The 10210-nt window shown below is 42.7% G+C and overlaps 1 protein-coding gene across 1 annotated transcript in view; it reads left to right on the top strand.

Moving 5' to 3' along the window:
- Positions 1 to 350: 350 nt before the first annotated feature.
- AASS (aminoadipate-semialdehyde synthase) overlaps positions 351 to 10210 on the top strand; it is a 52035-nt gene continuing 42175 nt past the window's right edge. Inside the window, exons 1-3 of the mRNA XM_084635778.1 lie at positions 351 to 463; positions 4262 to 4482; positions 10006 to 10182. Coding sequence (XP_084491904.1) covers positions 4270 to 4482; positions 10006 to 10182 — 390 coding nt within the window. The 5' untranslated portion in view covers positions 351 to 463; positions 4262 to 4269. The remainder of the gene's footprint in view (positions 464 to 4261; positions 4483 to 10005; positions 10183 to 10210) is intronic.

Here is a 10210-nt window from a genome sequence, read left to right as displayed (position 1 = left end):
CCCCGGACTGTCATGTATGGCAGATCCCGGCAGCATTGCGGGGTGTGCAGTCGGCGTGGCCAGTAGGATCCCTGCGAGCCCATTGATTGTCCGTATCTGGGAGCGTTCCCGTGACCTTGTGCAAGTCCCCTTGGAGAGCCAGGGCCCCGCAGCAGAACATTCCGGGAAATCTCCCCCGCCCCAGCCAAAGCAGGAGCACACACGAGAGAGGCGAGTTCGGGGGGTGTGTGTGGCGGAGAGACGAGACGTCACCAATAACGTCACGCCTGGGGACCTTTTGCGATTGGCGGAAAGGGAAGGTTGTACCCCGAAGGTCACACGCGATTGGCTGCCGGCGGGGGGCTGCATCCCTTCTTTCCCCTACATTCTGTACATAGCCTCGCTGGGCAGCCCCTGCCTTCCTTTGCGCAATCCCAGAGCCGGCGGCTCCCTTCTCCCGTGTAAACCCCCGCTCCGCTGCCAGGTGGGTGCCGCGCTTCGCGCGTGGGCTGGGCTCTGCGTCTCCTGCAGTGGGGTCCTGCTGTAGCAGCAGGCGGCGGAGGTTTCCGTGGGGGGCCTCCAGGCCGCGCGTGGAGCTGTGCCTGCTGCTGGGTCTGGGCTGGACCTTGGAGGCCGCTGCGGCCCGGGTCAGTGCGGGACAGCGGGCTGGGCTGTGGGAGTCGCTCCCAGTGATTCCGCCCCCCTCGGGGATGTCCCTCTCTGCCTCCGAGCCCAGGCGGTGCCGTCCCGCCGTGGTGGGTCGGGCAGAACGGCCTGGCTTTCAGCTCCCTCCCTCCCCGCTCCTCGGTACAGCTGGATTCTCGAGGACAAGTTTGCATCTTCGTTTCTGGCAACAAAGTAGCCACGTTCGTCCCTGGTGGTGATCCCTGCAGCGAGCCTGGATTTTCCAGCTCGTGAGGTCTTTTCTGGCCAGTAATTTAGACTGTCAGGGAGCAATCCATCAGAGAGAAAGCTGTGAAGGAGATTAAATGCTCCTTTTAGCTGCATCTCTAGATCAGGAGTTACCTGCCGCCCTGTTCTAACATGGGGGAAACAAGTTTGGATCACATTATATGTCTGGTTTCAGAGTAGCAGCCCTGTTAGTCTGTATTCGCAAAAAGAAAAGGAGTACTTGCGGCACCTTAGAGACTAACCAATTTATTTGAGAATAAGCTTTCGTGAGCTACAGCTCACTTCATCGGACACATCATATGTCTGTTAGGAAAGAACTATTCGTGACCTCTGGCAAAGGTGTATGTGAATCTGAAAGTCACCATTGTTTTAAAAAATCCTCGGGGGCGGGGGGAAATATAAAACCCATCGATCTGCAATTGCTTCAAGTAATAATTAAGATAAGTATAACTGAAGGAGATTGGGGGAAAATATTTTTCTATATCTTCACTTTGCATTGGGTACCTGGCAGAATTCTTAAGTTTTTTAACTAGTTGTTAAAGATGCAGCTGGAAAAACAGAAATTGGCAGTAGGTTTCAGGCAGGTATTGATACATGGGATTGTTTAATTTCAAAACTAAATGCTTTGAATAATCATTTAAAAAAATTTAAAACTCATACCAACTTCATCAGTTTGTGGCACTAAAACTACCATTAGAAGAAAAGCCACATATTCAGTATGCCTTAAAAATTGCTGTCAATTTAAAAATATGTTGTAAATGTACTATCTTTAACATAATTAATGCAGCTAAGATTATTAAAAGTAAGAATTTTTTTAAAACCCATCTTGCCAATCTTCGTATGTCTTGTACTTCTTTCAGTAAGGCCAGTGAAAATCAATGAGGTCAGTTTTGCTCTAAGACTTTAATAGTGTTTGAGTTTCAAAGGCTTCTGGGAATGTTTGTTTACAAGCACCTATTTTTATTGGAACTCAGAAAGTTTCCACACTGTTTTCTTTTGGTCTGAGGTTTTATAAAATCTTGTTTTCAGGCCAAATTTAAGGTGACAGTGTCCCTTTAATAGACCAAATGTCAAAAATACAAAGCACTGTACAAATGGGAAAGAAGATTTTTGCATGCTAACTCTTCTGTCCCTATCCCTATCCCCATGTGACCCATCCCTTATCCCCATGTGACCCATAATCAGCCAGTTAGTTTCTTGTACAAGTGGGCCTTCAGCAGGAAGGATGGTGTGCTTGCTGGCATTCTGCTCATAGGAAGGTGCTATGGAAGAATGTAAGTGAGAACTAAAAGATCATTACACATTGCATTTCGAAGTAGCTTTCTCTGATACTGTAGGATGCTCACTATTCATTTCTTGCTATTGCTCTGATCTTGCAAAGATTTACAGGTTTCAGAGTAGCAGCCATGTTAGTCTGTATCCACAAAAAGAAAAGAAGTACTTGTGGCACCTTAGAGACTAACAAATTTATTTGAGCATAAGCCTTCGTGAGCTACAGCTCACTTTATTGGATTTACAGACACTCCTAACTTGAAGTCCATGAGCAGTCCCACTGAGTTTAAAGGGCCTTTGTATGCTTAGTTAGATATGTGCATAGGTCTTCGCAAAACCGGGGTCTAAGAGCTAGATTTTCAAAGATGTTTAAATACAGATAGGCATCTAGACCAGATCCTCAAAGGTATTCAGGCATCTAAGTACGTTTTGAGGGTCTGGACCTTCGTGGGGTTTTCAAAAGTGCGTAGGCACCTAGCTCACAGTGATTTAAATTTAAATAGGGATTGGGTGCCTAGGCATGCTTCTGTAAGTACCTTTAAAGAAACGGCCCAAGGGCATTTGTCATTGATCATGTAGTACTCTTAACTGTACTTTATTGCTTTTTTATGAGTTAATCTCTTTTTTTTAATCACTATGCCAAGTGATAAGGAAGATATTTATAAGGTGGGGGGCTGATACATTTTTGGCTCTTGCATATTTATACTGGTGACTCAGTCTAACTGGCATTTTTGCTTAAGCCTCCAGCACTGATCACAAGTACAATAACTAGAATTAAAAAAATATACCTTGCACATGAGTAAAAACCTTTTGATACACCGATACTGGTGGTTTGATTTTTGTGAAGTAACCTTGTCAAGGTTCCTCCCCCACTCTGAACTCTAGGGTACAGATGTGGGGACCTGCATGAAAAACCTCCTAAGCTTATCTTTACCAGCTTAGGTCAAAACTTCCCCAAGGTACAAAATATTACCCCCGTTATCCTTGGAATGGCCGCTACCACCACCAAACTAATACTGGTTACTGGGGAAGAGCTGTTTGGACGCGTCCTTCCCCCCAAAATACTTCCCAAAACCTTGCACCCCACTTCCTGGACAAGGTTTGGTAAAAAGCCTCACCAATTTGTCTAGGTGACTACAGACCCAGACCCTTGGATCTTAAGACCAATGAACAATCCTCCCAACACTTGCACTCCCCCTTTCCTGGGAAATGTTGGATAAAAAGCCTCACCAATTTGCATAGGTGACCACAGACCCAAACCCTTGGATCTGAGAACAATGAAAAAGCATTCAGTGTTTTACAAGAAGACTTTTAATAAAAAATAGAAGTAAATAGAAATAAAGAAATCCCCCCTGTAAAATCAGGATGGTATATATCTTACAGGGTAATTAGATTAAAAAACATAGAGAACCCCTCTAGGCAAAACCTTAAGTTACAAAAAAGATACACAGACAGAAATAGTTATTCTATTCAGCACAATTCTTTTCTCAGCCATTTAAAAAAATCATAATCTAACACATACCTAGCTAGATTACTTACTAAAAGTTCTAAGACTCCATTCCTGTTCTGTCCCCGGCCAAGACGACTACAGACAGACACACAAACCCCTTGTTTCTCTCCCTCCTCCCAGCTTTTGAAAGTATCTTGTCTCCTCATTGGTCATTTTGGTCAGGTGCCAGCGAGGTTACCTTTAGCTTCTTAACCCTTTACAGGTGAGAGGAGCTTTCCCCTGGCCAGGAGGGATTTCAAAGGGGTTTACCCTTCCCTTTATATTTATGACAAACCTAGCCAAAGCAAAGAGAAAATGAGACTTTGTAATGTTCTCTTACTATTTCAGCTGTGGTTTACATTAGAGAGCTTATGTTTGGTAATGAAAGTAAATTCAGATTTCTCTTGCACAGGAAATCTGGGAATATTAGTATTGTTAATCAGAAAATTGTGATAATTATTGCTGGTGTTACGATCATTGTAGTGATTAGTTGAGTATGTTTTACAACAGATTTTTAAAGAGACGTGAACTTCTTGTACAAACAAAGTGGTTTCTAAGCACCTTTACAAGCCTGGTATCATTTAACTACTTTGTCTTTGCTGCCATCAGGTTTTATTATGCTACGAGCATTCAGAAATCCAACTGGTAAGTGTGGGGTCCACCTTTTAAAGTGCCGTCACCATCATAAACCTGTACTGGCAATCAGGAGGGAAGACGTTAGTGCTTGGGAAAGAAGAGCACCTCTAGCACCAAAGCATGTTAAGGAGCTAACAAATTTGGGATACAAAGTCTTAGTACAGCCATCAAACCGGAGAGCCATCCATGAAAAGGTAAGTTCTGCTGTGGTTCCCATTTAGAAGAACGAAATGTAACATTGGTTTATGTAACATTGGTTTACTTAATTATGGTACTACAGCATTAAAGGATGTAAATAATAGTGAACATATGTTATTATCTACTTCGTTATTTATTACAAAAGGGGGTCATTCTTTCCCACTGACAAAAGCAATGGGAATCATTGGCTAGATCTGTAAGTATCCCAATATTGATGCCTATTCATAGTTCTTTGTTTTTAGGTCTGTCCTGCCCTCCCTCAGCCGCACTGCCTTCTATTGTCTAAATTCTCAATAGTTCTTTGCATAGGAACTTTGGGGTTTTATAAAAAGAAAAGGAGTACTTGTGGCACCTTAGAGACTAACCAATTTATTTGAGCATAAGCTTTTGTGAGCTACAGCTCACTTCATCCGATGCATAAAGTGGATGCATACACAGAGATCATGCAAAAATGGGTGTTTACCATACACATTGTAAGGAGAGTGATCACTTAAGATGAGCTATTACCAGCAGGAGAGTGCGGTGGGGGGAGAGAAAACCTTTTGAAGTGATAATCAGGGTGGGCCATTTCCAGCACATTTCCAGGAGTTAACAAGAACGTCTGAGGAACAGTTGAGGGGGGGAGGAATAAACAAGGGGAAATAGTTTTACTTTGTATAATGACTCAACCACTCCCAGTCTCTATTCAAGCCTAAGTTAATTGTATCCAATTTGCAAATTAATTCCAATTCAGCAGTCTCTTGTTGAGTCTGTTTTCGAAGTCTTTTTGTTGAAGAATAGTCACTTTTAGATCAGAAATCGAGTGACCAGAAAGATTGAAGTCTTCTCCGACTGGTTTATGAATATTATAAATCTTGACATCTGATTTGTGTCCATTTATTTTTTTACGTAGAGACTGTCCAGTTTGACCAATGTACATGGCAGAGGGGCATTGCTGGCACATGATGGCATAAATGTTGGCATACTGTGGGGCCATGCGGGCCATTACCCTCTGATCCCACTGAGGGTTACCAAAAGAAACTACAGCATTTGCTCAAGAAACTCCCTGAAAAAGCACAAGAACAAATCCGCACAGACACATCCCTGGAACCCGGAACTGGGGTATTCTATCTGCTACCCAAGATCCATAAACCTGGAAATCCTGGGCGCCCCATCATCTCAGGCATTGGCACCCTGACAGCAGGATTGTCTGGCTATGTAGACTCCCTCCTCAGGCCCTACGCTACCAGCACTCCCAGCTATCTTCAAGACACCACTGACTTCCTGAGGAAACTACAATCCATCGGTGATCTTCCTGAAAACACTGTCCTGGCCACTATGGATGTAGAAGCCCTCTACACCAACATTCCACTAAAAGATTGACTACAAGTTGTCAGGAACAGTATCCCTGATAATGTCACGGCAAACCTGGTGGGTGAGCTTTGTGGTTTTGTCCTCACCCATAACTATTTCACATTTGGGGACAATGTATACCTTCAAATCAGCGGCACTGCTATGGGTACCCGCATGGTCCCACAGTATGCCAACATTTTTATGGCTGACTTAGAACAACGCTTCCTCAGCTCTTGTCCCCTAACGCCCCTACTCTACTTGCGCTATATTGATGACATCTTCATCATCTGGACCCATGGAAAAGAAGCTCTTGAGGAATTCCACCATGATTTCAACAATTTCTATCCCACCATCAACCTCAGCCTGGTCCAGTCCACACAAGAGATCCACTTCCTGGACACTACAGTGCTGATAAACGATGGTCACATAAACACCACCCTATACCGGAAACCTACTGACCGCTGTTCCTACCTTCATGCCTCCAGCTTTCACCCAGACCACACCACACAATCCATTGTCTACAGTCAAGCTCTATGATACAACTGCATTTTCTCCAAGCCCTCAGACAGAGACCAACACAAGATCTCTATCAAGCATTCCTACAACTACAATACCCACCTGCGGAAGTGAAGAAACAGATTGACAGAGCCAGAAGAGTTCCCAGAAGTTACCTACTACAGGACAGGCCCAACAAAGAAAATAACAGAACGCCACTAGCCATCACCTTCAGCCCCCAACTAATACCTCTCCAACGCATGATCAAGGATCTACTACCTATCCTGAAGGACGACCCATCACTCTCACAGATCTTGGGAGGCAGGCCAGTCCTTGCTTACAGACAGCCCCCCAACCTGAAGCAAATAGTCACCAGCAACCACACACCACACCACAGAACCACTAACCCAGGAACCTATCCTTGCAACAAAGCCCATTGCCAACTGTGCCCACATATCTATTCAGGGGACACCATCATAGGGCCTAATCACATCAGCCACACTATCAGAGGCTCGTTCACCTGCACATCTACCAATGTGATCTATGCCATCATGTGCCAGCAATGCCCCTCTGCCATGTACATTGGTCAAACTGGACAATCTCTACGTAAAAGAATAAATGGACACAAATCAGATGTCAAGAATTATAACATTCATAAACCAGTCGGAGAAGACTTCAATCTCTCTGGTCACTTGATTTCTGATCTAAAAGTGACCATTCTTCAACAAAAAAACTTCGAAAACAGACTTCAATGAGAGACTGCTGAATTGGAATTAATTTGCAAATTGGATACAATTAACTTAGGCTTGAATAGAGACTGGGAGTGGTTGAGTCATTATACAAAGTAAAACTATTTCTCCTTGTTTATTCCTGCCCCCCTCAACTGTTCCTCAGATGTTCTTGTTAACTCCTTGTTCTCTCCCCTCACCCCACTCTCCTGCTGGTAACAACTCATCTTGAGTGATCACTCTCCTTACAATGTGTATGGTAAACACCCATTTTTGCATGATCTGTGTGTATATAAATCTCCTCACTGTATTTTCCACTTTATGCATCTGATGAAGTGAGCTGTAGCTCACAAAAGCTTATGCTCAAATAAATTGGTTAGTCTCTAAGGTGCCACAAGTACTCCTTTTCTTTTTGCCAATACAGACTAACATGGCTGCTACTCTGAAACCTTTGGGGTTTTATGTAATTCATGATGTCCCATATAACTGTGTTTTTGTCTTCTTTTTTTCCTTGCTGCCTGAATTCAGGCAGAATATTTCCGCTGATGCTGTGTGCAGCTGTGACAGAAAAGGTGTGCCCCTCCCAACCCCCCCGGCACCAGATCCGACTAATTCATCTGAGTTATATTGAAATGATTGCAAAGCCCTGTTAAGTTGCAGGCCACCATGTTTGAAGCCTTGCTAGCTGGCTGTATTGTAGTCACGCTAGCCTGACTCTTAATGAGGCATTTGTGTTAAGCTAACGCAGTTGTGAGATATACCCTTTTTACTTATCAAGTCAGGGTCTGAGAGTGGGAGGAATATATTTGAGGCGAAAAAACCAAAAGACAACCTACTGTCCAGTCTTTAAGGATTTGTACTCTAACCAGATGTTTTAAGTAACAACCACATTTACACCAAAGATAACTTACTTTGTGTAAATCTATTGATTTTTGTTATGCTAATGTTCAGCCTGGTCCCACTGTCACTTGAAGTCAATGGGAGTTGTCAAGGTTCCCTCCCCACTCTGAACTCTAGGATACAGATGTGGGGACCCACATGAAAGATCCCCCTAAGCTTATTTCTACCAGCTTAGGTTAAAACTTCCCCAAGGCACAAGTTCTTTGCCCTGAGTCGGTATGCTGCCACCACCAAGTGATTTATTAAAGAATCAGGGAAAGGATCACTGGGAGTTCCTAGTTCCCCCAAAATATCCCCCCAAGCCCTTGCACCCCCTTTCCTGTGGAGGCTTGAGAATAATATCCTAACCAACTGGTTACAGAGTGATCACAGAACCAAACCCCTGGGTCTTAGGACAATGGAGAAAAGAAGGATTTTAATTAAAAAAAAAAAAAGGGGGGGGGTTAAAATCACCTCTGTAAAATCAGGATGGAAAACTTTATAGGGTAACAAAAGATTCAGAAACACAGCAGAACTTCCTCTAGGCTTAGTTTCAAAGTTACAGAAAACAGGAATAAACGTCCCTCCAGTAAAGGAAAAATTCACCAGCAGAACAAAAGATAATGTAACATGCCTCGCCTGGCTTTTACTCTCAATTTTTGTAATATGAGAGACTTCTAGGATGGTTTATAGGAGAATGCATTTTCTGACCTGATGTTTCTCTGCTTCCCAAGAGAACACACAAAACAAAGCCTTCTCTCCCCCCCACCCCCCACCCCAAGTTTTGAAAGTATCTTCATTCCTCATTGGTCCTTTTGATCAGGTGTCAACCAGGTTATTTGAGCTTCTTAACCCTTTACAGGTAAGGAGGAATTCTAGGCTATCCTTAGCTGTATGGTTATCATGCTGCTTCCACTGAAGTTGATGACAGAAGTCTTGCCATCAACTTCAGTGGAAGCAGCATGATAAGGCACAGAGATGGGAGCAGAAGCCCTAGCTTCTGTAACCCACTGTATGACTGTGGACAAACAACCCAATTTCTGTGTCTTAGTTTCTCCATCTTACAATGGGGATTGTGATGTTTTACCCACTTTTGAAGGAATGAAAACCTCCACAGTCTATTTATTATTAGTAATAAGATGGTCTGAATTCTGCCCCCAGGGACAATCCTATGCAATCCCAATGAAATAATGTAGTGTGACTGGGATCCAAGGGCGGGGGGGGGGCACACTGAGATTGCTCAATTAGGGCAAACTGCAAAGAATGGGGAAGACAGTCCCCCAAACTGGTTATTCTAATATTTAGATTCACAGACCCAGCAACAAAACTGCTTCTACAATACCTTACTGGTTACCCAGAAGCCAAAAATACAGTTCCCTTAAAGCAACTGAACCTTGAGCTCCCACCCAGGCAGCCAAGTCCAATATAATGAGGATTACTGAAAATCCTGTTCATCATATAAAAACAATGCCATACAAATGCCTATCTCACTTCAGGTAACATTATAAACAAGAAGTGGGCAGCATTATCTCCTCCTGCAAATGTAAGCAAACTTGTTAGTCTGTGATTGGCTGAACAAGAAGTAGGACTGAGTGGACTTGTAGGCTCTAAAGTTTTACATTGTTTTGTTTTTGAACGTTAGGTTCTTTTTGTACATAATTCTACATTTGTAAATTCAACTTTCATGATAGAGATTGCACTACAGTAATTGTACTAGGTGAATTTGAAATACGATTTTCTTTTGGTTTTTACAGTGCAGATATTTATAATAAAAATATAAAGTGAGCACTGTACATTTTATATTCTGTTGTAATTGAAATAAATATATTTGAAAATGTAGAAAGCATCCAAAATATTTAAATAAATGGTATTCTATTGTTTAACAGCATGATTAATCGCAATTAATTTTACTCTCTTGACAGCCCTAATAGAAATCCAAGCTCTTCACTCTTAAATAAGCTTGTTTAGTAACAGGCCTTGACTTGTTTCTGTATCTTTCTGCTTCATAAGTTCTTTTAAGACCTCTTTTGTTTTTTCTGCATTACTGTTGAAGAATGAAAGTGTTTCTTAATGCTCTGTTTACAGGAATATATAAAAGCAGGTGGCATTATTCAGGAAGATATTTCTGAGGCATCTCTAATTGCGGGAGTGAAGAGACCTCCAGAGGATAAATTAATTCCCAAAAAGAACTATGCATTCTTCTCTCACACTATTAAAGCCCAAGAGGCAAACATGTCTCTACTGGATGAAATTCTAAGACAGGTAAATATTTTAGTAAGAAGGATCAGTG

The sequence above is a fragment of the Lepidochelys olivacea genome (assembly GCF_965140295.1).
Source record: "Lepidochelys olivacea isolate rLepOli2 genome assembly, chromosome: 1".
Lineage (NCBI taxonomy): Eukaryota > Metazoa > Chordata > Testudines > Cheloniidae > Lepidochelys > Lepidochelys olivacea.
Note: the sequence above shows the minus strand (reverse complement) of the source record. Positions and strands in the feature narration are given on the sequence as shown.